This window comes from Cyclopterus lumpus, chromosome 6 (genome assembly GCF_009769545.1).
Source record: "Cyclopterus lumpus isolate fCycLum1 chromosome 6, fCycLum1.pri, whole genome shotgun sequence".
NCBI classification, from domain to species: Eukaryota; Metazoa; Chordata; class Actinopteri; order Perciformes; family Cyclopteridae; genus Cyclopterus; species Cyclopterus lumpus.
The window spans coordinates 10,681,482-10,708,525 of NC_046971.1; the positions used below are offsets into that span (position 1 = coordinate 10,681,482).

General features: G+C 39.9%; 3 protein-coding genes across 4 annotated transcripts; 1 reads left to right on the forward strand and 2 right to left on the reverse strand.

Moving 5' to 3' along the window:
• Positions 1-1,549: 1,549 nt before the first annotated feature.
• On the reverse strand, positions 1,550-2,938 carry c6h15orf61 (chromosome 6 C15orf61 homolog). Its single transcript, XM_034534420.1, has 2 exons — positions 2,185-2,938; positions 1,550-2,096 (listed from the first exon to the last, which is right to left on the reverse strand). The coding sequence occupies exons 1-2, from the start codon at positions 2,525-2,527 to the stop codon at positions 1,969-1,971; spliced, it is 471 nt and encodes a 156-aa protein (XP_034390311.1). The 5' UTR covers positions 2,528-2,938; the 3' UTR covers positions 1,550-1,968.
• iqch (IQ motif containing H) lies at positions 2,743-23,804 on the reverse strand. The gene is given in 22 exon segments (XM_034534414.1): positions 2,743-3,464; positions 3,629-3,737; positions 4,157-4,218; positions 4,742-4,864; positions 6,155-6,313; positions 9,165-9,451; positions 9,696-9,816; positions 14,234-14,422; positions 14,530-14,802; positions 15,704-15,822; positions 15,825-15,842; positions 15,947-16,030; positions 16,929-16,995; positions 18,494-19,039; positions 19,164-19,360; positions 19,474-19,560; positions 19,765-19,861; positions 21,960-22,073; positions 22,339-22,405; positions 22,568-22,662; positions 22,850-22,966; positions 23,282-23,804. Coding segments are annotated over 22 exon segments (3,066 nt in total). The 5' UTR covers positions 23,333-23,804; the 3' UTR covers positions 2,743-3,380.
• On the forward strand, positions 23,486-26,798 carry aagab (alpha and gamma adaptin binding protein). 2 transcript variants are annotated; one of them, XM_034534419.1, is made up of 10 exons: positions 23,486-24,100; positions 24,424-24,614; positions 24,702-24,798; positions 24,899-24,988; positions 25,098-25,181; positions 25,291-25,370; positions 25,542-25,638; positions 25,760-25,864; positions 26,029-26,078; positions 26,279-26,798. In XM_034534419.1, exons 1-10 carry the CDS (start codon positions 24,007-24,009, stop codon positions 26,354-26,356), a joined length of 966 nt encoding a protein of 321 aa, XP_034390310.1. In that variant the 5' UTR covers positions 23,486-24,006; the 3' UTR covers positions 26,357-26,798. The 2 variants fall into 2 exon arrangements, with proteins under 2 accessions (XP_034390310.1, XP_034390309.1); XM_034534418.1 differs by having other exon boundaries at positions 23,910-24,100; positions 26,014-26,078.
• Positions 26,799-27,044: the final 246 nt, after the last annotated feature.

The following is a 27,044-nucleotide window of genomic DNA, read 5'->3' on the forward strand; positions in this document are numbered from 1 at the left end:
GTAATTTACAGCAGCTCATTTGCAGTCCAGATACCCTAAACCTGCACATGTTGACTGAGGTTCAATGTGTAATGCTAAGCCTCTGCTGGAGCTGAAGGGGTGCCCTCCCCTGCAGTTTAGAGTGACTCAAAGGTGAAGCCCTGAAAACAAATACAATGTACTCAAATGCTCCATAGTTTAGATTTCACTGACTCACATCATCCTGTAAAAGCAGCACACAAAGCTGTAGTCAGTTGCAACCCCACGCAATTGTGTCTGGCTGTACGGTGGTATCAATGCAGCTCGAGGGTCAAAGGGTCAATGAGTAATTAAGACATGGTTGCCTGAGCATTCCCCATGCACATTTCCAGTCCTGATGAAAGGTTGGAAATGAAAGGAGGGGGATTTAAGTGCAGCCTGATCAGATTTCCAGAAGTGTGTCTAAATGTTCTGTGTTCAAGGCAATTAGTATGATTAAGAGATAGTGTGGTGTCATCACGCTGTTTAAAGAGGATTTTTCCCATGAATTCTGCATGAGGGTTGGATTTCTTTTACATAACAACAGTTACTTTGCTTAGAATACTTATATGCAAATGACTGTTCATCCAGGGACCTTAAATATTTGTTTAATATCTCATTCAGTTATTAGTGTGCTCAATTCAGCAAAGCAAAGCAGTTTTCTTACTTTCTTTGGGGAGGGGGGGGGGGGGGGGGGGGGGGGGGGGGGGGGGGGATGGTTATGGTGGTAGATTTGTTGACCGGACCTAAAAATTAATGGACTCCCACCATAAGACCACCAGGAAGGAACATTTAACACATTTTGATAAACATATTTTTAAATGTTGGATTCAATTGCCTTTTAAATGCTCTTCCATGGGACACTCGTGATGAGGCGGTACATCATGAACAGCACGTGGGCCGATATCGCAGCCTTCAAGTGCAAAGAAGGTCAGAAGGTGCATTGATTTACATGTACAACAAGAAATTATTTGCTCGGTTTCATTGTTGCTAAAAATTAAGAGGCCAAGGACAGAAAATTGAGGTCCCTGATAAATGCTATTAGTAGGAGATGCTGAGGAGTGAAGAAATCAATATGGCAGTTTGTCAACCTGCCTCTCGGAGGGAGCAGGACTCTGCAGCAGAGGTAAGTGTGCCCCGTCAGCAAAGCACATTACTAGAAATCAAAGTCCAGTGAAGGCCCGAAGGAAGGGATGCAGATGTCTCTATACAAAGGCCACACGTTGGTAATTAAAACCTATTTTATCAGACCTGTCTTGTCACTGGGTTTTCTCTAACACTATTGACTATCTGTTGCATGCATAGTGATCACTAATTTACCTTTAAATAAATGAACCAGGGTTATTTAAAATCCTGTTACACAAAATGAAGCAAAAGACATGGGGGGGGGGATATATGATTACACTTGGAATCACTTTAATATTTAAGACTTATTTAAGAAAATGACCTTATTTACAACTATATATTTTTCAAGAGTCTTGAGAAGCTTGCTGGCCCATAGCACAGGCGTTAAGTCAACGTGGCAAAAAAAACATTACAGCCAAATCATCACGATCATTTTACACCCTTTAATATTTTTTGCACAAAAACACATGTTTACAATGATTGACTCTGAAGACATGTGTACTGGAGGCTGATACAACGTTCCCGAACATCGCTTTGCAAACATCCAGGAAAAAGGGTAGCGTCAAACACTCAATCCTAAACTTTCCCCCATTAAATGTTAATGGGAAGTCAGCTTTCCGAACAAACACTGCAAGCATTGTGTGTCAGTGCAATAATAGCATGCATTACTGACTCCTCCACTGCTACTCTTCAATCTTAAATAATGAAACACAAATAAAACAGTGCAGTCACACAATAAGAGCACCAGTGACACAAGATGGTCATTCAGTCAATGTGTCCACCAGAACAGCAGCTTGGCAGACAGGAGTCTCTTGAAAATACACTCAAAATACTTGTATTCATGTTTTAGTACTGTGCACCTTCTTCTTCTTTGTAGGCAAAATAGACCGTGACAGGTCCAACACTTGTCTGCACTGTTTCTGCAGCCCCAACCACCATCCAGCAACCAATGCCATAGGCCAAACAAGGGATGCCTGCAGTAAAAGGACACAATGATTATATAAGTGTTTTAAAAATATATCCTGTATTAATAAAGGAAGTGCATTAACTATAATTACTGACCCAGATTGAGAACTTTCAACATGGCGAAAAATCTGTCCTCAAAGTCCAGGTTCTGTGGAGGGGCTTTGGTACAGTGGTATTTTATAAAGGGGAAGCAGCCTGTTCTCAGTATTTGGTAGTTGGATCCCTGGACTCTCCAATTAAAGTTGGACAGTCCGAACTGGTCATTGTGAACAGAGCTGTAGCGGACACAGTAGGAAGTCCACGGCGGGAGCTCCCGCTGCAGCAGGTGGCAGGTCAACACCTCTGAGGCGGCGGCCCGCGGGCCTGTCCTGCCCAGTGTGCTCGGAAACAGGACGATCTTCAGAAAGATGCTGTGCAACTTCCTCAAAAAAAACGTCATGACTTGTGCGAAAGGTAGAATGAGTCACCTTTCCTGCTGTTTTTATTTTATTTATTAATTTGTAATCACTCGGACTGCATGCAAACTACTCACAGACAGAGAGCTCCGACTAGACATAGATGCTATATACCGACATATTAAATCAGCTGATGTATCACAACATGCTGTATATACACGTCAGTAACAGCAGTGGGGAAAGGGGCACAATTGACACGAGCTACGAACGTGACCGGAAGCTAGTCCCCGCTTGTAAACCACACGAAGTAGTTCTGCTAAAGACATCTACACAGAGGGACACGTCCGGATTCACATGCTGAACAAACACGATTTATCTTGACAAGCTGCGCGAGATGTGAGGAGCGCTTCTCTGTTGGACTGCGGCTGCTCTGACCTGGTGCTCCCGCTAAAGCTTCCGGTTTGCAAACGCAGCGCCGCGCAGTTGTTCCTCTTGAACGCAGAATACAGCCAGAGTATAAATACTCAACATGCAAACAATGTGCAGCGCATAAATACTATATTCATTTGATGACAGACTAGTTCAAGCATTAATCTGCAATTTACAATACAAAATAAAATAGCTTTATATAATTTGTATGAATGAATGCTTAATGAATTAATGAGTGAAGTCGACTTATCAACCAGTGGAATTATTTCGTGCATGGTTTACTGTACGTCTTTATAAGCTTTCCTTATCCAATATTTAACTACATTCAAGCCGTTAAAACACATTACAAAACCATTTATTATAAGGTTCATGCAGATTCTGATAATGTTTTTTTCAGGAATTTATTCAGCTGTCTGAATGTTTGATCAACATTGATTTAATTCCAGGGTTTCCATATTCACAGCTGTCTTATGCAACTGGTTTATCCTCCAAAGATCGCACTTTGTTCTTAACAGTCATCTGCAGTACATCTTCTATGTTCTTGATCAGCTCCTCCAAAAAACAAAAGATAAAATAAGTTAAATTACTACTCATTATTATTCAATCTTTCATTTGAAAATATACAAAATTTACTTCAACAAAATCATTCAAGCTGACTGAAGATGCAAGTTTCATTAAATAGATGAGGAGGGATCGTTAAGTCATTAACATGGTACCTTAAAATTGGTTTCTCCTTGCATTTTAGAGGGCGATATTTCCTGATGAATGACTGACAGATTCCGAGCAAAGGTCACCAGTGCTCCCCGGAGATCTTCAGAGACTGTTCTATTAACAACACCCCAAACAAACGAGTTTACTAACGCTCCCCATGTTGGCAGCTAAGAAACAATCACCTTGTTCATCTGATGGTGGTGGTTAAATGAAACTCTCAGCAGACAACATCTTCACTCTTTAGGTTGATGAGCACAGCTGGATTTAACTGTTACAGCTAAAGGATTTGCGTGACAAATGTGTTAAATAACCCTCTGCTTAACAACTTGTAGAGTTTGTAACATTTACAAAGCCAGAGGTGGCATCTTAATCCTCTAAAATAATTGTCTTTACTCTCACTCTGGAGATGGCTCTTATCCACCTTATCTTCTACTGTTTTTTCATGTGCTTGTGTTTTTGAAAAGCTCGGTAAAGCAAACTCAATTAATACTGTACTGTTTGTATATGGCTTTGATGCAAAAAGGAATACTCACATCATTCCAACGGTGCAGCGGTCACTGCCGTCGTAAAGAGCAAAAACTGTTCCTTGCTTCCTCTGAAAATGAAGAAACACAAACACACAGTCAAAAGAAGAGCTCCATCATCACATAGATTGAAAGAGTACTCCACTGATTCAGCATTGCACTCCTTTAACATAGTCAGACTCTTGATGTACAGTTTCACATCAATATCAATAGGGCAGAACTAGAACCCTTTTATATTCCATACATTCTTCTTCCTTGTTAAAACCTGGATCCTGTGTTACTACCCACAATGCAACTGTCAGTTCGATGTGTTACGCTATTAGCATCTAATTTATCCTAGACCTGCTAGCCTCAAGCAAAAATGACGAGCCGGATAAAGAGGTTTTCTTTCTGACTGCACACAACCATATACTTTTTTCCCTTTTCAAACTTTTCAAACTCACTCGACACTGACTCAAGTGACATCACTCGAGGCAACTATTCAAACTTTGTGCACTCCCCAAGTCCTGTAAACAGACTTTGAGGTGAGTTACTCTTTAAATAAATCTGAGCAGCAAAATGGACAAGATGTAAGGATGGTATAAAGGTGTTTACCTTCATGTTAAATCCTATTCCATGAGCCTTGCACACCATGAAGAACACATTATGGTACAACATGGAAAGGTTTGAGTGAAACAAGTGGCTTCCAATAACTGCATAACGATTAACCACAGGAGGCTGTAAGAAAAAAAGAAGAAGCATGAAACCAAGAAAGAGACAAATAATGTCATTATGATTGTTGCCATTAGTCTTCCTGAATCTAACACGAGACAAAAGCATTTTATGTATTTACACTTGGAGTTAAAGTATAATAGGTGGTGTGTGTAAAATGGGTGGAGTAGAGATGGCTGAACCCCATACACATGTCCTTAGGGTCACTGTTGAGGTTCGGGAGTGTGTGTGATTAGTAAACATGATGAGTGTAGGGAACATGTGGTAAACTGTTGGGCCTTTCTTAATTAACTGCGGGGAGGAACAATTAATGTTTAGAAGACATGCCAAATACAAGATGAGCTTAATTGTATGATGCCAATCAAAGAAACCACAGTTTCGGGATTGCACATTTTTGCATTCAATTTGAGACAAAAGCACCACCAAATGCACTGAAGGACTACTCAACGCACAATACATATCACCATAATAGAGGGGTTCTGAGCATGCAAGTGTCATAAGTAACACTAGAGAGGTTGATTACTTAAAAGTGGCAGGGCTCAAGAGGATAAAAATGTTCCTGCTTCTCAAGCACCTTTGGGAGACAAAAAGAGCGGGCCTAAGCCTCTATGAGCTCAGGAGATAGCCCATAACTCGCTGTGATGGGTGTGTGCTTGCGGTTGTCAAGAATAGGACCCTCACACAACACTAAAAGTGTCCAACAGGGATTTAATTGTGTTTGTAATATGCAGGCCCCTAATGATGGCCACTGGTAAAGCCATTAACCACTGCGGTGGCTCAACTGCTGTACTGAAGCACCAGGCTATACTGACTAAATGAATGTTTGATAAAATAATACAAGTCTCCGATTAACAAGCGTAAACTCAGGCATACTGCTAATAAAAGGACTCTATTGTTTAAGGCCTGGCACCAGGTTGATGAGGTGTTCAAGCATGCATACACATGCATAATGAAAATGTTATGAATTATTAATGTGTTGATTATTTAGGCTCATCTATCAAAATGATAATGAATTCAGCACCCAAACACCAATTGAGCTCAGTGCGTAATTACATTATTTAGTTGTATTTAACAAAAATAAAGAGGAAAACACTGATCTATCTTTGTGATTACTGTAGTTGTACAATAATATCCTCTTAACTCAAAGCTTGCTTTTGAGCTGGCGGTTTCTTTCTTGTTGAGGGCATTGTAAAAGTATACAACTTCAAATGTTTAGCATTTAAAATCGACTTTCTCCCGTGTTAGAATAATGTTACATTATTACAAATGTCGTCATAGGCAAATATAAAGTGGTACTTTGGCTGCAATCGGATGTTCACAGCATTTTTCTTGAATTGGCATTGGTACTTCTAAACAGCCTGTGCGGCAATTCAGCGTTCCTCCAGTCATCATCAGGAGCATCTGGGTCATGGCCAGCTGGTCACTGTACGTGAGGTCCAGATCAATAGCCCACACCTGGAAACAAAACATCATGAACTCTGTGTCACAGAAGAGAAAGACAGACACTATAAACATAAAATTCAAATTAAGTCACAAAAATAGAACATCAAAGTATTTCACCCACCAACCCTTAAAATTACCTTTTAATCCCTACAGTGTTATCCATGTTGAGAGGCAAGGGAAAGAAAGACACAGTTAATGGTGTGTGCTCGACAGATTTAGGTAATTCAGTTGTGGAATGACACGTGCACAAAGTAGATCCTTCTCTGCGTATTTGTACTCAGTTTGCCTTGGGCGAGTTTGCTTGGCACAGGTCTGATGAGAAGCTAAGTTCAGATATGTATAGTAAATGGCATCATTATAAGTATATTAAGGGGTCAGGTATGGTCATAGCCTTCTGCTTAAACAGGGCTAATTTCCCCAATAATAACCTAATAGCTATGCCCTCTCTTCAAAAGTGGCAAATAAATCACCAGTGAAGGAGTTGTTAATAACTAAGTGGCAGTCGGCTGCCTCCCTTTGCTGTTCCTATTTGTCAAAGTAAACGCTCCTGCCACTGAATGCAAATCGCTGCCTGTCTGGAACCTGAGCATTTTATCTCCACTAACACACATATATCTTACCAAGTACAGTGATTCTCTTATAAGCCACATTACATGTTTTATTAAATTCAAATATGTTGTGCATCATAGTTCATAGTCTAGTGATGCAACTAACTTCCATGTTCATCATTGATTAATCTCCCAATTAGTTTCTCTATTAACCAAAGTCAGAAAATAGTGGAAAAAGCTTTCACATTTTCCAAGGTGCTATTTTCTTCAAATGTCTTGTTTCAGTTAAAAACCCAAAGATATGCAGTTATATGCAAAAATAATCAAAATGATTAATCAATTATTATGACTGTCGCTGTAGAATAATTTATTAATACCTTATTTCAGGTAAAAACTATAATAATAAATTAATTTTAAAGGGGCTGTACGAATACCAAAAAATCTTTCCAATTGAAGAAAAACTCAAAATAATGTTTTTAAACAGTACACATCTTAAAATTTGCACGATGTGTTGTTCATGTATAGTAAAAGTTCAGCAGTATGTTCTGCACCTTTAGCTACCACTGGACAGACACTATGCATCAGGTTGGTACCTGGGCCTGAATGATGGACACACTGAACCGTGCCTTTCATTCGACTCACTAAAAATCTTACTCCAATGTCTCATTGTCACTCTTAACAAAGCCGTGGGAAATGTAAGCCTGGATTGTACCTGTTTTCTATTGCCTTGCATTTTCATTAAAAACCCTGATGCTGCAGCTGGGGCCCCACCGTTCCACAATGTGAGGGAAGACTGCAAGGGCAAACATATGTGACCCACTTCTTCCCATCAAATAAAGTAGGCAGCTTTTAGCAACAGGTTTGAATCTAAATTGATGTTTAAATCCAGACAGGTTTACCCATGTGGCTCTCCCCTGTCTGCTCTGTGTGTGGGGAGATGGTTAAGAATATGTCTTTAATGTTCCTTCCTCTATTGAAGCTCATGCTGTTTATAGTCTGTTCTTAATTATGTTGTCAGTGAATCCCATTAAATTTTGGGTCAACATTGAAATTGAAAATTAAATTTAAGGCTGTCATTATATCAAGTTAAAGAAAAGAGCAGGTTCAGTTCCTAATACATTTGAGAAATGGTATATCTTCTGATTTTAGTGTAACTGAAATTACAAATTAGGGATTAAATGAAATCCTAAAATGGCAGAAATACTGTGATATAGGTTTACATTTTTAGAATGTGATAAAATCAACAGTCTGTGCAAAGACTACTGACAATAACATCTGTATTTTAAGTCGTAAAGGAATTAAAAGAATATAATACTAATGCACTAAAATAAAAATAAAAATATATATTATTCTACATGTAGAAGTATGTATTTGAGATACAAATTGCATTGTCTGAACGCTGCTTTGCTCACACTGTGAGTTAACATCTAATCCATAAGAGACTACCCTCTAGTGGCAAGCATACCCTCAGCTAATGTCAATTCCAAATACATTTATTATACAGAGAATACATTTTGAATGCAAACACAAATGAAGAAAAAAAATAGAAGAGGTGTATTGAAATGTCTTCAATAAGAAGAAACATATTTAATGTAAGAAAAAAACACATTCAGTGTCCTTTTTTTATACCCTTTTGTAAAACACATTTGCACATTTGTAAAGTAGATCTTGCGCTTTCTCCACTCCTTTGCCGGTTTAATATCGTATAGACCATATTATAAACAAAGCATTTCATTTTACAGCTCTGGATCAATAAGCAGTCAATGTAGCCACATGTTGGGAGCAGAGGTTAAACCATCATAAAGCAGCCCATTTCCAATATCATGAATCAAGAAGGTTTCAACAAAACCTAATCCTGACAAATGAGATAAGGCTTCGATGGTGCATCGCTATAATAACGAGACACATTTCAGCAGCCCACTGCAGGTAAGCAGCTAGGGGTTAAACACTGACAGGGCATCCCTGTGAAGCTGCCAAATCACTTTAGAATGACCTATTGTCTGAAAGATAGGTGCCTCTGAATTTCTCGGCACTACGAGGTTAAAGGGCAAGCCTTAAATGGTGGAATCAGTGTATCGACACGATAAGACCTGACAGTTTATTAGATGGCCTTGTGACACATTTGGTCCCTGTGCCCACTGTTTGCCTTGTCTGTTTTCCAAATCCCAGGGGAGCACTAGGAGAGACACCTATCTGCTCCTATGGCTCCCTGACCCAGCTTTAAAAAGTATTTCCTCCACCAATATGAGAACAAGAGAGCTTGGACGCCACATGCTACAACAGCCCAGACCATATTTATCGTAGCATTAGCTCACCTTTTGCTCCATGGTTTTGCGGTTCAGAAAGGTAGTCAGGTCCACAGAGACATAACCCACGATAAGACGCTGTAGACAGGCTTGGCCCACACGCATGCAGATGGATTTCAAGGTCTCTTGTTGTACAGAGGTCTGAGGAACAGTGGAGCCTATAGCTTCCAGTTGACAGGAGCCCTGAAGCTGGTCTCCACAGGACAGCATGGTTACCTCACCCCCGGGCTCCAGCAGCAGATCCACTGTCAGACAGGTGACACTTTCTGAAGGGGGGTAGGCCTCCACCACACCGCCTGGGCACACAGTGAGAGCAGAGAAATGGCTACAGTACAAGACAACACACAGTTACCAATAATACAGCATCTGAACCTCTCTGTTTAATAATCAACAAAAGTAACATGACATGTATTAAACTGGTCAGGTCACATAGGCAACATCTGGTAACTTGGGAGGACATAGAAAATGACTGTTAGCATATTCCAAAAAGGTTGTATTTGCAGGTAAAAAGCCTTCAGAGCCTGATAATAGGTATCTGACCTTGCCTGAGGAAGGTCTTCAGGAAGCAGGTCCAGTTGGGATAGCAGGAGGTTTTCGCAGGCTGGGCATAACGAGCAAGCCACTCTGGTACTTCATCTAAATATCTAAGCAGCACAGACTCCTGCAGAAAGAGAGTTAAGGTGCATACATTAGGGATCTGCTGAAAATGAGTTGGCGACAGATCTGAGGACATTACGTTTTGTCACATACAAGTCCTGGCTACTTTATTTTGTCCCATTATCAAAGCTTTCTAGGTGTTGACTACATTATTGGAAATGCCCTTGTGTTATCCGGATGACTCCAGTGACTGCTTGTTATCCTCAAGACCTTTGGTGGCGGCTTCAATTTCTCTGCGAGTGTCTGATGGATACTGCGGCAGGGTCTATCTGTGAGTGACAGCCTATTATCAGAAGGCCTCAGGAGTCTAATGGCTTTAACTCGCAACCACAGAGACAGCACCTGCCCTCAATAACAACTCTCTCCACTGGGCAGCTGATGAATGCCTAAGCTAACCCCATCTATCTGGGGATCAATCAGGGCTTGACTGGGATCGATATCCCTCTGGTTTCTGTAACCGGGAAATGCCATAATGGTTTCACCACTTAATTATGCTGTTAATTTCTAACTTTTGTTTTAGGTGTCTACTAAATAGTTTGGCAACTCAAGTACACTTTTGATTGATATATATATATAAATGTATAGACATTGTGTTATACAACTACATTGAATGCTGTGTTGACTGCATGACAAGTCCAAGTGCTGAGTCTTGTTTTAAATACAGGGTTCTGGATGTAATAATGTCTGCATATGACCATTAGACAGGAATTTAATTCGGTCATACACAATAAAACATGTGAAACCTCCCTGAAAGTCTGAATGGAAAATAATGTCTTTGTTGTTTCATTGTTCCATCCCGAGCGTTACTTTGTTTTGAGTACACGCTTGTCTGGCTTCACTGGAGATTATGCTGTTGATATTCCAGTCATGTAACAGCCATCCTCATATTCAAGTACTGTAAGAGGCGAGGTCAAATGCTACTCAGTGATTCCCCCTATACAAGCCATAAAGCACACAATGGTGCGGCAAAAAGTGTAAAGCAACGGTTGTCATTTTTAACGGAAGAGCAAGCTCACCCCAGGACTTTGCCTATGCAGTTCACAGAAACAGCAGGACAGGAAGAAAAGAAAGAGAGGTAGTTTGCAATAAATTATTTGGACTTAAACTGCGTACAGTACCCTGTGATAGGATTCAGGCTTTGCTTGGTGTCCACATAAAGCCAAGCAATCTGGTCATAAATAAAATGGATGTTAACCTGCCTCTTTGATTACTATTTCATCTCTCCATTACATGGTGAAACAACTGAGAAGCTAAACAGTACGTCTCTGGAATAGAGGGATATAATCTGACTAGTGACACATTTTGTATGAATATTTATTATCTGCAGCATTGTCCCACCGAAGCTACAACCTCAATCTACTAACAACCCACTACAAATTTAATTTGTAAAACTAAATTAAACATTAAGTTGCTCTCTTGTTAACATTCTCCTCATCCCTGGTCTAATTTAACATCTTTGTACAAGGGGAGACGCATTTCCTCTGCTTAGAAAATGCACCAAAAGCACTTCAATGCAATGGAACACGCAAATACAACACGGTAAATCCAGGTTAATTGTGTGAACGCTGAACATTATATATTCAAACTCGTCCATGCAATCACAGACTGCACAATATTTAGACAGAAAACATCTGTACAAAATATTCCTGTACCTCTTCAGTGGTAGTGATTATCAAATGACCCATTTAGTTGACAAACTTTACCTACCTAAGGTGTTGCTCAAGAGCTGTTTGTACACAGTGTGGCACAAAGAAATACTCCATCTGTTGACGCTATTAGGTGTAATCTTTACCCTCTTGTGCCTAATGATCCATGTGCAAGCTGTGTGAGCGCTTAAATGTGTGTGGCCCCCTTCAGGCGTTGCATGGGTGAAGATCTACATGTCTTTAACCTCTCTCTGTGTAAATGCTAAAAGAGGCCTGGGGGCTTTCTGAGAGCGGAAACATTGTGCTGGAGGCTGTGGGCCTCACAATATTCAGAGGAACACACCATCTCCTAGACCTCTGTGGAAGCTTCGCTAAAGTGTGGATGCAAAACCCTCCTCCCTCTTGTTGTGGTACCCTTTTAGGCTTTCTTTTACATAGCCAGAAGGGATCTGATTGTTGGTATTATTCTGAAAGGCCACATGGCAGTCTTGTGAGTCAGGCTTCTTCATGCTGAGCCCTTCAGAACAAGCAATAATTACAAAAGTATGCACACAGTCTGTGCAGACTGAGGCTAAGTACACAATCTAATAATCCTTCTCTACTTTTCCAGGGATTATGAAGGGTATGACACATTCCACTGAATTGTAAAACACATTTGTGTAATATGCACTCCAATCATCACTTATTTGTTAATTTATTGGTAAACAATGATCTTGGTGTTATTCTTGGAAATTATGAATTAATATTTAAAACGCTTACTTTTATCATTTGTGTTGCATCAATAATGAATTGAATAGCTACTATTTTCATAAACATAGCTTTAAACATCTAATGCTTAAATGCTTGCAACTATTCAGCATATATCCTCTTCACTGGCTGCCATTGCAATGGGGTCTACTTCTTTTCTGGAAGTTGCAAGTGGCAAGTTAATGAGTGTTATATCTCAAAATATACTGCCATGTTTAAACATCCATCCAGTTTCTGCTGTGAAGAGAGGATGGCGAAAAGATACACTGATATCAAATATTCATATGTTTCTATCTAATCAACAACATTGTTGCTTTCTTCAATATACACAAATACAACAGCAGAGGAACAATGTCATACATTAAGGGGCTAATACAACATCATAAGAAAAGAATCATGGAATGAGGAGCACAGGATGTGGGCTTTGCTTTGATTAAAAGAGCAAGGTGTAGAATAAAGGCCAGTTAAAGTGCTGTGTCCATATGGCCCAGAAGCCCAGAGGCTGTTGGCCTACACTGGGGGCCTCGGCACTCTTCCCTCTCCATGGGACCCCAGCTGGTGAAACAAACCCCATTTACTTTCCTGTGCTGCCTCACCACCATTATGGACCTTGGCTGTGGCTCAGCCCCTATCTGCCATAATTAACAGCACCAATGCCACAACAATTACTGCCCCGCACTGCACATACATATGAATCAAAGAACAAGCTAATAGGAACAAAACGGAGTGAGCCACAAGAAGCTTGAGATGACTGCTGTTCTTTCAAATGGAATAAAAAGTAAAATCGTTGTGCTCCAAGCCCACAATCATTAGCCTGTAATTAGTTTACACAAAGCTCCCAGTTAAATGGCAAAATACGGTAATTAACACATGACAGAAAATCAAAGGCTACTTTGTAAGCATATGAGAAATCAGAGCCAGGGGCTCAGAATCGGTGTACAGATTGCATCTGTACCAAATGAATGGTTTGTAAATGATTAACTGTATTTTATTTGTTTGAATAGGTCTGCGATTGAATCAGAATTTATTTTTTGAGGGGAAAGAAAAGTAAGATGTAATTTATAGAATAATTACAATGTCACACTTTTAACACTTCACTGCGTACTTGTATTAAAATGTTCTCTTTACAAATGACCCAGACCTCACCAGTGATTGTTATGAATTCAACAGTTATGGGACAGAAAGCTCAGTGTTATTGATGCTAGAAGCAAATAAAAGCATCAACACAAGCTGCAATTAAAGAATTCAAGTGTTTAGAGTCATTTGTATTTCAATATACTTTCAAGGCTTTCGTAATACCAATTAATTTAGCTGTGAATCTATGTGATAATAAAAACATTTTCTAAAAATATATACACATTTATAGAGAGAGAAGTGCTCCATTGTCCAACATGTCTGTAATGTAATTGTCATTGCCAGGTGAGTTAGGGCATTAATAACATTGGACAGGCTGCTGTTCTCCCAAACACATCGACACTAGTTGGTGTGTGTGCCTCAGAGGATGGATAATGGCTGTGTGTATAAACAGATATTTTATCTATTGATTTAATGTTCTGTGACTCTGGGGACGATGCTCAAAATACTGTACTACAGGGACCAGCATTGCGATTGTTCCGATAAAACACCCACTCTGGCATAAATGATGGCATCTCTCTGACCCCACTGTGACCTTAGCTTTTATTGTTTATTGTCTAACCCTTTTTAGCTGTCTCATCACAACAAGGATCACAATCTCCATGTTAATATCTAGCTGTTACTGTAATGGTATCTATTAAGTATCTAGTTACCATGTTAACTTTAAATGGCCAATCCCTCATTGGTATTAGTGTAATAATGATAGCAATAAAGTTGCACTTTTCTAAAAGCAAGACGTAATAGTAAAAAACATAAATTTAGGGAGAAGTAATAATGTAACTAAATAAGAACTAAAACCAAAATTCAAGCAAGTTCAATACAACATTGCACAAAAATAAGTGTATAAGATGTCCTCGAAGAAATGCTTGACGTAATCCTCTGTGACATCTTTACCTGAATCCATTCTGTGTTCTGCAGCTCAGGACCGCAACGATGGCATTCCTGCAGAGCCCAGTTATAGCAGCTAAGATGGCATGTGTCACAGTATGCGGTGCCACGGCCTCCATGCTCAGAGTCCATCTTGAAGAGCCAGCGCTGCACATGAATATTTTGAGTCATGAGTCTAGCCAGTGTTCCGTGAAGCTAAACCAAGAGAGACACATGTGAATTGCAAACGAAATAACATAATTCATTACAAATAAAAGTGAAAATGTGTTAGCTGTGAAAGCATTTGTCTTTTAATCTCTGACCTGGTTGAGCGTGTAGATGTCTCCTTGACCAGGGGGTAAGTCAACCTCTGCCTCGGTGAAGATCCTCCTCCCTCCAGATTTGGTGCTGTAGAGCTGTGCAATAGCCGGTTCTGGAGCCAGGATGGGCACTCCTAGGTCATCAGCCACTGCCAGGTCATCCACATGGGCCACCCCCCCCACAATATAGGCCTGCTTCCCCTGGATCAGATGCTTGATGCGCTTCAGGGTGCGTGGACTGTACTTTAGCAGCGTGGATAGGCACATGTTATGGGTCTGGAAGAAAAGACGGGGGAAAGGATTTGTGCTGCAGCTAAGAGTTCTTAGTGTGTCTTCCAAGGGTTGTTTCTTGACCTGATTTATCACTGTGTACACACAACAGATCTATTATTGTAATAGCCAGCAGGGTTTTAACCTCTCCTGTATTCCAGTAGGTTGAATTGATAAAAGCTGCCTGCGGAAGGCCTCCCCTATCCTTCACATCTTTAATGTGTGCTAGCAATGAGCTCCTTGGGAATATAACTAATTACTTCACATCTGTATTTATTTGATCCACATGGAATTATCCCTTCTGTCAGTGGCAGAATGCGCTGGCAGCCATGGGTAGCAGTGATTCATCTCAACAACACGTCTGGCACAGTTTGACAACAAAACAGCAGGAAAATCAATAGACAGAAATGAAGAAGACCACGTCATGTTGCACATTTAATCTAGTGCAAAATGATAGAAAAAGATGGATAGAATGGCTGGATGTAAAAAATACAATACACTAACATTTTAATTGTATTGTATTGAGGTAATCAAAACTATTCAGAATTTTTGAAAATGCAGCAGTTAGATAGAATAAACTGATAATAAAACTAATTAATATGGAATTTAATTATTTACTGAAAACCAGCTTTTTTTTATTAAGTATAACTTAATATATCTCTAGTGTGTTTACTTTGAAATAACAAAGATGTATAATATAAAAAGCTGTAAAAAGGAATGAAACATGTTAAACACAGAGTGGAAGACAACTGTAAAATAACAATCTCCTCTAGTACCCTCTAGAGGAGAATTCACAAACTACAGATGCTCGAGGCACCTCTACAGTAAATTCTAAGAAGGGAATGCATTGTCAGGTTTGTTTCTTCAAAGTTGTTTGTGCACAAAAAGTAAACGTGATTTATCTTACTGGGAAATAATCTATAGCCTCAGGTGTGAGGATGATGAAGCGTCTGACCGAGGAGTCACAATTCAGGAGGCTGGTGTAATAGTGCAAAATGTCCTCTCCGAGATGTCGTGGACATTCGGGATCACCTCCACATTTTCATCTTAAAACATACAAAGACAATGAGGAAATCACATTTTTACATTAAAGCATACAGAGAACAATAATGTATGTATATGGCAGTGAGGTTGTAAGGAAAGCTCCTACCTCTGATATCACACAGTCTGCTTATTTGGATGTTCTGTAGGATGTCATATCTCCTCAAGTTCATACGCCGGCTCTGAGAGTATCCTGTCAGAACAAGGTTACAAAAGTCTGCATGAGAAAGAGAAATTCATATCATCTCTAACTGGCTTTATTACAAATCTGTAGCTCTGTACTCATGTGTACTCTACTAGACTTGGGGGATAGGTAGTAACGTCTAATCACATAGTAGGGCACTCGGATGATTAATTTAGCCTAATAACTAGCAGGGGCAGTGTGCTGGGCGTCCTGTTGCACCCTGTCCAGTCACCGCTGAGCTACATCCAGTGGTACCGCCAGGATTGTACTTTATGTCTGTCTGGATTTCTGCCTGAGAGAGAATTCTCAACTGAATCAAGGTAATTAAATGATTGGATTCATGCTAATTAACAACAATGGGGTTCAACTTTCTAATTATCCTTGCTCACACAGCACTCTCTGCAGCCACCCCAAGTGCAAATATAGCATTCCATCTGCTAGTAATTAGTCTTAATAATTTCAGACAATCGCTCAATGATTTACAATGCACATGCCTGATTACAGTCTAAATGTGAATGCCATGGTGAAATTAGAACAAGAAGGGATCATAGCTTGCACACTGTCTACTGCGAAATCACAAAAGCCTCTTCCTCTTTTGTTTGTGCGTTTTGTTTTGCACAGCAATAAAATAAGACCTCTTGCAAATATTCAACAAAATGGCTTTTCATTTGCTTAATCTGCAAATTAAATGGTGATAGAAACTAAATTGTTCAGTTCCCTGGCATGGAGACTGTCATCACCCTGTGAGTGCTTTCCTGCAGAGAGTCATTTGAACGAGACAGAGTGCCTCCACCAAGGCCACAGACTGGTGAGACAGGGGATGACTGCTGCTGGACTAGTGTGTGTGTGTGTGTGTGTGTGTGTGTGTGTCTGTGTGTGTGTGTGTGCAGCAGCCAGAGAAAGCTACCTAATGAAGGGATGTGGATAATGGTCCTCTTGGAGGACTGGATGTGTTTCCAGTTGGCTGCCAGATGCTGGGGATGGAGAAAAGGAGTGATCAGAGAGGGGCGGCTTGGTTGCGTACACACACACACACACACACACGCACACACACACACACGTATACCCGTGCATGCGCGCTCACACACACACACACACAAATCATCATTGCATAGCTAAAACACATCAAGCCAATCTCTCTCTGGGCTATCAGAAGCAAACCAAGCATAAAATACCACCTTAATTAAATTAAGCGTTTACTTTAGAATTATCTTCTCACAATTAATTCAATCAGCAAGGTACATGATGCTACAGCCGAGGGAAGATTAGCAGGCTTAATTAACAGGGTATGAATGCTTAAAGAGTGAGAACATACATTTAGTGCATGTATACACGCACAGCGATGTTAAAACTAAATGAACTTGTAGGCACTAATTAATATTGTGTCAGTAGTCTAAAAGATATTCAACTCAGATGACAGCACAGACATGACATCTATGCTGAATAGGAAAAAATGTACAGAACATTATGCATCTTGGAAAACTGTGCTGTCATACTGCTCTCTTGAAGAGCTAAATAGAAGAAATGTACCTTTTGAGTTTAGGATTGCAAGGTTCTGCTATGGCAGAAAGAAGTTAGACATTTTTGCAGCAATCTAATGGGGTAAATTGGTCTTCATGGCTCAACAAGGCCCCAGAAAATCCTAAAATGTCTTAAGTAAGATTTAGTTGCATTCAATTAAAAGAGTTTGGATATGGTCCATGTTTTAATATCCAATTTGAACCCATAGCTCCACGTGTCAAACTCAACTACTACTCATCGCAATGATTTCCCTTTACAATCTGTTTTGATTTCAAAACCTAAAATCACTACTACACATTTAATTTAAATAGTTAAACTATCTAGAATATTTATACCATAATATTATGTATTTAGTTGCTGATATATGTACTGTAATTCACCATTGAAATGCATTGGGTACCATTTGCCATTGATCTCTAATAATCACAGTTTCTTCATTTTTCTTCTTGTGTTATGTGGCTGCAGTTTGACTTTATTCATCGGTCTCGCTCTTTATTTCTGCAATTCTCTATTGTTCATCAGTCCCACTTTTTCTTTCTGTTGTTCCCCTCTATTCATCTAACTCCTCAGATGTTTTGTGTTTGTTTTGATTCTTTTTGTTCTACTCTGTTCATCTGGCGCACTGCTCCCCTTTGCTGTTCTGTGTACTAAAGCAGCACATTTTAGTTTAAGTTACATACCATAATTAATGTCCAGAATTTGTATTGACATGGTTATTGCCCCATTTCTGTCCTTGCTTTTACAGTCATTTAGTCAGTGGTAGAGACTCAAACACAGATTTTAAATTATATTGGCATCGTAAAAACACTGTCATAAAATAAAGTTTGAGAAACAAAAAGAGAAATAAGGGTGTGCTTTGAAAACATAAGCAAACAATATTAAGTAAGGGAGGGAGAGGGAGAGGGAGAGAGAGAGAGAGAGAAATCACACAATGATTATAAGCAACATCACCTGCGCTCTGCTGCGGAAATTCTCCAGTTGTCTGAAACGCCGGGCCTGCAGGGCCTTCCCGACATGACGCATCTGAGTGTGCATCAACCATGAGACAGCGATGGTGCCAACCGCCCACTTGCGCTGGCAGTGGCGCAGGTAGGCTGTCCGGGCTAAGTAGCGCCTCCAGAAACACTGGATGTGGATGGCAGCTGCCTCAATGCCTCCCTCTCCCTTGAAGCGCTGACCCGGGCGTAAGACCAGACCCAATACCTCCTCCCAGTTTTCAAGCACTGAGAGGAAGCCGGTCACTGGAGGAGCTTTTAACCAACCATTTTCCCAAACATGGCTTAACTCTACTAGCCGTTCCCCGCTCACTTTGGCTAGAGGCACAGCAAAGTCCCTGAGCAGCTTTTCCAGGGCTTCCAGAACATCTACCACACTGCTCCAGCACAAGCTAAAGCTCTGCTTGAAGTGACAGAAATCTGTCGCCATTGGGTTGGTCCGTCCCATTAATATGGTAAAGTCATATTTGCTGATATTTACTGGAACTTGCACAGGTAGAACCTACAGAACACAGGGAGACCTAGACTTTAATAAAACAGTTAAAGGAATGTAAATAGTATCTTGGTTCACCTTCTCTTTCTCTATTTAATTTAACATATATTTAAAACTATTACAGTGATCTTACATGAGGGTTTTTAGGGATAAGACCGTTGGTGACTTGCGTCACACCCCTGTGGCCAGTGCTCTTGGAGGTTGTGGAGGGAGGCGGAGTCTTGGTGGTCCAGCTGGGTGTGCATTCCCTGCCTATTCTTTCGCAGGTGGATCCAGGTTCTGTTTCCCACTTCAGCTGCTTGGGACACCTGGACTTCAAGCTTATCAGACCTAAAGTCACAATTAGACAGGCTTAACTGTACTATATTAGTGATCAATCAGAGGCAAACAGTCATCAAATCAAGTGGCAGCTGTCCCTACTACACCAGAGTCACCGAGCAGACCTGTCTTAGAAGAACATGAATCCTCTCTGGAGTGAAGACAGGCAGCCTTGTGCTGGATTGACATTTGAAGCAAACTTGTATTTGGCACTGATGAAAACAGAAAATGTCCTTGTTTATAAAAGACAACAATAATAACAGAAGTAAATTATAGTTAGCAATTTCCCACTGAATATAAGTTCAAAATTCCTAAAACAACAACTGACCTGACATGCACACCCAATGAGCATTTGTCTATACATACATATATCAGAGGTAAGGTGTTGGTGCTGAGGTGATACAATGTCTTTTTACCTTTCCCCGTGGTTCCTTCAGGCATTGCCAAGTTATTACGGCCCTTTGTGACTGGAAGACTCACCACATGGCTGGTGATTATTCTGGGATGTTTTGCCTGAACAGAAATGTTTTTATAAGATAAGAAGTTGTACATCTTGTATTAACAAAATCAAAGCAAAGCTACCAGACCCTGGCCCTAAAACATTGTTGCCAACAGCTAAGGAAGCCCGGCCCTAGCTATATCTAACTATATTAAACAGTTACAGGTTTAAAGCTTGAGCATGTTTAAATGTAATGTTTTTTCTTCAGCAGAGTTTCTTTCTTTTCGAGAGATATTGTGGTAAGTTTAGGAGGTAACCAACCATTAATCAGACTCTTGCCAGTTTGGTGATGGAAGAAAAAAATTACTTTCTAGCAGAGTAATTATAAAGGAGAGAACTGCATAGCTACATAATTACAAACAATAGATTTTCTGTATTCATTAAGAATTCAAGAAAGCCATGAGGCTGGCAAACCGTCCTGTAACCCATCTAACCCTCAATTAATCACAAAGTATCCCAGATGAAATGTTATCTTAACCTTTAAGCAATTCTGTTTTGCTAAACTTAAACATTGTAATACATTGTATTTTATCGTAATAAAATCAGAAGTAAATTTGTCTGTCTAGTTTAATATAAACAGTTTTAAATGTGTCATTATTCATAAAACACAAAGTTTGTGCTGTGCTGATCCTCCAGACGTGTCACCTAATGTCCTCTCCTTCATTCTCCTCAGACCACTGAGCTCTCTGACAGACCACAGGTAGTAGCCAGGTGCTGGGAGAATATCCCCTCAAAGGCACACATCTGTTTCAGATGGGGTTGGGAAAAGGTGGCACCCTTTTGTAAAATTGCTAAAATGCAAAAGCTAATTTCCTGGCATGGGTAGAAGTGGAGAAGAGCTGGCCTGAGTTGCAGGAGGAGGCAGCAGGCAGAGAGCCAGTAGTTAGCAGTTGGGGAAGCTACGGCTGTCTTATTGGCATGCTGGACCAGGTACCTACTTCTGTCCTGAGACAGCTGTAAACCAGTAGCCCATAGCACAGCAATCAGGCGCCTGTTTCTTTAGAAGAATGCTGATGTGCTGCAATCTGCTGCTTTCCGCTTTCTGCAGCCAGCACTTCCATCTCTCCTATATCAGAGTGACAGTCTTGGCCGCTATTTCTCATGTCAGGTATAGATTACCAAAAACATATTGGAAAATAAAGTGAGTAAAACATATCTAAAACTAATGCCGACCTTTGCAAAGATGAATGTGTTTGCTGTGACAAGTGCTAGCTGTCATCAGTGAGCAAAGTGACCTTTATGTCACTTTCTCTCTAAACATGATACTTGAAGCATCTATTAATGCAGACCTGGGCCATCACGCTTTACTCCAGCATGATGTGTCTATTCTGGGGATTAAGGGAGTAGGCATCAAGGAAAGGAGCAATGATATCCAATTCATCTTAGTTGTAGCAGAACCTCTTCTAATGCTTCATAATCAAATCTTTCCCGAGGCATGTGCTGTATGTTACAATTAATATCAACAAAGACTCAAGACACGGGAATCAATTCTGCTCAAGATCAATCTCACTGTGGAAAGAAATTAGCTGGAGGACATGATATTATTCTGATTATAGTGTATTATTATAGTTGATTATAGTCCTTTCCAGCAGTAAGACTGAGGTGCAATGAGGAAATCTGCTCCATAACTAAGAAAGCCAAAATGCTGTAGACTAATTTCTGCAACTAATAAAAAGTAAAAATGATCCTGCAGTGTTCAGTTTTACAAAGCCACAGCTGAATCAGCTGTCACACACACCATGGTTGTTATGTATACAACTCAATCTAGCAACACATTGCAGGTCATCATTATGAAAATAATCAACTATCATCTTGATTCCACAAAGAGCAGGACTGAGTCCAGTAGCATTTTTAAGTTCACAGCATTTACTGTAAACCCACCAAGATTACACTTTGCATCAAAATGAGGTACTGGCATGAAAGTCACACGCATAGAGTTTTAGCATCAATAAACAATACGTATCATGATACTGATGGCTCCAAAGGAATACAGTTATCAATCACCACTGCAAAGTGTTGTTTCTATGGATGATATGCATGACATTCAAAATGTTATACTCCTAATTTACAGGTTAAAGTATGTTAATCTAGATATATAGTCAGATTACTTACTGTATTTGTCCTCCTCTTGTGGACATCAGGGAGTGATATCCCAAATTGCTGGTGCATAATAGCTCTGTTGTTTGGATGAGCAGAATTACTCAACAAACACTTGGCTAATGTGTGCTGATCAAAACAGATAAAGGAACAGTTTCAAAACTTGAGTAAGTTAATATCAACAATGTCAATGTATGTATATTTCTGCTAAGCAGAGAAGTTTAATGTGTTTTATTTTTGTCTCTTGTGCTGTTTTACCACAACATATCTAATGTTGTTTGTCTTGCCTTAATGTGCAATATAAGAGAATAGTTGAATTTCTAACTTACCTAACTACAGTATATATTGTAGATTGTACACAATAATTATTATTTAAAACATTATTATAATCTACCTTTTCGCCAGGTGGAATGTCTTCCCTTTGTGGACGCACATCTTGGATACTCTCCAGGGACGGTTTCCTGTGTGATGTCTCTATTTCAGTCTCACAATACACATCACTATAACGTATGCAATTCTGAAGATACTTCTTAAGAGTTCTAACAACGAGATGGTGGGACATAAGTGTTCCCACTGTAAATTATTTTACAGTAAACAACACATGTAAGCTTCTCCTTACTTACCATTTGGGAATCTGTTTCTTCTTTTGCAAGTCTACAATTCTTGGAAGGACCACCAGCTGCTTAGTCACTTTTGTCAGATAATCATCTGCATGCTTCTATTTACAATGAAGACAAATATAGTGCATAATAAAGATTAATATAAAAAGTATACTAAATACATATATACTACTATATAGATAATGTATATCATTTATAGATGTATTTATAGATTTGTATATTCAATATATATAATATATTTAATATTACGGGTATCAGTGCTTATTCTGCAGGAAGCATCCTCACCCTGATGCTTCTCTCTGTCTTGCCAATGGCCGTGTCCAAGGCTTGAATGTCCAGTGTTGTCCCCCTCTCATTGACACTCTCAATAGTACATTTGAGTTGTCTCAAATCCTCTTGAACCTGTAAAATACAGTTCTGTGATGTACATAATGTGGATAGCTGGCCTAAAAATAGCCAAGCTTGACACTTGTTCTTGGGTATTGGTAACGCTAGGTTATCTAAATGAATTCGAGGTTTTAAAAAAAGAAATAGCAATGTTGTGTATGAAACATTAAACGTCAGTCATTGTCTGCACTGTGGTCATAATTTAGTTAACTTGTTTACGCGAGCTATCCGCGAAAACTAGCGTTAGCTAGCTATAGTTAGTCTTACCTAACTAACGTTAACTCGCTATATTCTCTAAAATAGGTTATTAACTGAGGTAGACAACATTACCTGAAATAAAACTGCTCCAAGCTTATCATCGTTTGTAAGTGTGCCAGACATGTTATATTGGGTTAATAATAATACGACAACATGTGTCCCAATATTATAATGAAGACCTCAAATCGCTAACGTGAACTTCTGTAACCAAACAAGTCAGCGACACGTCAATCAAACGCCTTTACACAGTACTCGCAACCATGACAACGAGTAGCTAACTTTGAAGGTTAATTTTACCCCGGGTACGAACTGTGGGACAGCCCGTCCCTATCTGTGGTTAAAACCACCACCACCACTGGCCAACTTTCGTTTCAAAAGGCAGGGAAAAACTCCAACTATGGCGCATATAGTAATAAGTTATTAATTTGGTAGGGATTTTAGGAAGATGCTTTAACCTTTGCCTGAAAGAGGAATTCCGGGCATTAAAAACCCCTTTGACGCTGAACAGGAAGCGCATTTAATGTCGGTGTTGAAGTATTCACACAGTCTAAGCATATAGCATTAGGTTGCACGAGTAGAATTGTAGTATCTATATCACGATAACATATTACCTAATAGAAACGCACATACATGTATCGAAAGGCGTTATTAAATAAGCTCTGAACCCTGATTCTTCACCTTCAGAGTTACTGACGTTGAACCGGAAGAGGCCGTCGCTGCAGCTCAGTCAGAGTTGAAAGGTTATCAACGTCACATCAAGCTAGCTGGTAAAGAAGCTCGTCCTATTTATTATAAAAATGTCAACTACAGAAGAAGAAACGGAGATACCTATTCCATGTGTGGTAATCACAAGCTGTGACGGTGGTTTTAAAGAAGAAGAGCTGATAAAACGTAAGTTTACCTGAGCTTAACGTTCAGGGTTTGACAAACAGGCTAATGCTGAACAAAGCTAACTTTCTTTTAGCACAACATGTGACATTTGATAGCGCATGCATATTTTTAATACAGGTCGATAACTATAACCTGTCCGAGGTTGTCAAGCTCGGACAGCTAGTGATTTATTGTTTTTGTGGGACAGGTATAAAAACGGCAAAGGTAAGGCCGAAGGAGGCTACGTGCTTCTCATTTCAGCAGCTAGCCGGTGGTCACAACTTAGTCAAACGTAAGGTCACTGCTTGTATGTTTGGTTTATAACGAACGTGTTCTTGCCTCAGATATCCTCAGTTCGAAGACTTTGCCCGAGCCGATAAAACGAGAAGAAACCGTAGACTGGTATCCATGGACCATCAACAACAAATATTATACAGCGGATGTCAGGCTATGCGTTGTGCCAAGCACCTTTCATATGTCATCGGAGATCGCCCAGTCCATGCAGGCTTTCATCGCTTATTTTGATAGTTCAGCGGTACGTGACTTGCTGTAGTTTGAGAATCTCAACGCTATATCCTGTGATACATGTGTAATGTGTATTGTATGCGCATGGTATTTGCAGAAGGACGGTCTGGAAAAGCTACTTCCTTGGATATCTGTGGTTGAAGATCTTGCTCCGGAGGTGCTCATTCTAGTGTGTGAAAGAGTCTGTGAAAATGGTTAGTTCCCCAGCTCTCAATGTCCGTTAGCTTGCAGAAAGCACTCAACGACGATATTGACGGGTACTATATGGCATCTGAAATTTAATTTATTTTCAAGGGGTCACCAGACATGAAGCACAACAGTGGTGTTTGGCTCATGCCTTTGAGCTGGTGGAGCTTAGTCCACAGGAATTGCCAGATGAGGATGGTGAGTTTTCCAGACAGCAGGAATTCAAATGACACTGCATACATTGTGGTAGTTCTTTATATTATGCATTGTTTTGTACTAATTCACACCATCTTTGTTGCCTTACCAGATGACTTTCCAGAATCCACAGGAGTAAAGAGAATTGTCCAGGCTCTCAATGCCAACGTGTGGTCCAGTGTAGAAATGAAGGATGGTGAGATGACGTCACTAATACAATTACCTATTGCATTTTCACATATTTCACTATTTAATTAAGCCCTGTGTATGAATGGTATGTGACAGAGTATATCTCTATCTGATAGGGCACAATCAGGGCTTCGGTCTGATAAGCACTTTGGTTGCTGCCAGACACAACAATCCACACAGCTGTCAAGATCCCCAGGTCAGTGGCAATTTAGTTGTAAGAATTTTCACTTCCATTAAATCATAATTTAATCAATAGATGTGTTCCTACTTCTTTCTTGTGTATCATCGATTCGTTTTCAATTCAATTGGATTTAAATGTGCCAGTGTGTGATGCGGCATGCTAACCCAAGCGCTTTTTCTGTGGCAGTCTTCCAGTTTGCCAGTAGAGGACTCGTGTGTTAGTGAGGAGGCTAGCCATACAGAAAGTAGTGGAAACACGGAAACACAGGGAGCCACAGTTGTTGGTAAGTGATCAACCCCTGACAAAATCTGTTATAACGGATAGAACAATAACGAACTAAGTATGTTCTCCCAAAATATGACTTGATTAGGGGAGACATTTAATGTTCACTTGTGTTCACTCAGATGCAATGACTGATTTGGACATTCAAGAACTCGCTAATCTCACAGCTGGAGATGCAGATGTGGATAACTTTGAACGTCTCTTTAGCAAATTAAAAGAGATGAAAGGTAATTGGGGAACGAAAAGGAAACGCACAACACAGTTTTTGGCCATTTTTTAAAAAACTAAACATGTATGTTTGTACCTTGCTTTCATTGTTGGAGTGGCGGTCCAATACTTTTACAGCTGATGACATTTATGATGCTTTGGTTTTCTGATTTTCAACCTGCAGACAAAGCTTCCTCATTACCTCATGAGCAGAGAAAGGTTCATGCAGAGAAGGTACGCAACTGTAGGACTAGGACATGTTCATTCTCATCTTTATCTGCTTTTATATAAAAAATGATCTATCATTAAAAATATTTGAGCAGTGTCTCACAAACCAATATTATCTTTGCAGCCTCACCTTGTTTGGCTCAATACATTGTGGGTAAACATGTTTAAGTCTAGTATTGAGTATTTACACAAAATCTACTTTCCAGGTAGCAAAAGCGTTTTGGACGGCCATTGGTGGTGATGATGATGAGATAGACGGGTTATCATCGGGAGAGGAAAGCTAAAAGCTTATACCTGTGACTCAGTCTCTTTTCTCCGGGTCCTCCTCCTTTCCTCGGGCTCCCACAAGATTCAGCGCCCTTGGACCCTTGCATCTTTCACCTGGAAAGTGGAGATGCTTACAGATGGTACTGTAGGCATAGTTATATTTAGACAGTTTTGATTCTTAAGATGAAATGATTGCAATACATGTGTATAGTGAGATGCAGTTGAATATTTTGATTGGGGAGATTAGTGATCCCCTGGATCCCTCGCTCTGCTATGAGCCCTGAGTGAACCTCAGAAACAACAATACAAATATGGGCTTTAATTTAAGTATGTCCCTGAGGTACAATTGTCGCATATATTTTAAGTGACATAATGTGCCTTATCCTACTGAGTTGTAAGACGTTAAATGCACATTCTGTTGAATCAACATAAAGACTTGTGATTTAACTTTTGATCCTCCTTTGTGTGACAGTGGTGCATTTGTTGTGAACACAAGACTGTTGCACTACATGGGTACGTACAGGTCATCTAGGGCTTATTAAGAAAAGTATGCAGACCAGAAAAATAGAAACACTTGTAAACTGCAACGAAGAACCTCTGCAATTAATAAAATGATCAGTTGCGGTGCTCTATTGGACAACATTATACTTAAGTGTTTGAAATATTTTGTCTCTCTTGTGGCGGAGACAAAATGTAAAAAAAAAA

Excerpts from the sequence above, each read along its gene's own strand:
- c6h15orf61 (XM_034534420.1), bottom strand. The coding sequence starts at position 2,527 with ATGACGTTTTTTTTGAGGAAGTTGCACAGCATCTTTCTGAAGATCGTC. Across the intron at positions 2,097-2,184 it reads GTTGAAAGTTCTCAATCTGG|GCATCCCTTGTTTGGCCTAT; the intron begins GTCAGTAATTAT and ends CTTTTACTGCAG.
- aagab (XM_034534418.1), top strand. The coding sequence starts at position 24,007 with ATGTCAACTACAGAAGAAGAAACGGAGATACCTATTCCATGTGTGGTA. Across the intron at positions 24,101-24,423 it reads AGAAGAAGAGCTGATAAAAC|ATATCCTCAGTTCGAAGACT; the intron begins GTAAGTTTACCT and ends TTCTTGCCTCAG. Across the intron at positions 24,989-25,097 it reads GGAATTGCCAGATGAGGATG|ATGACTTTCCAGAATCCACA; the intron begins GTGAGTTTTCCA and ends TTGCCTTACCAG.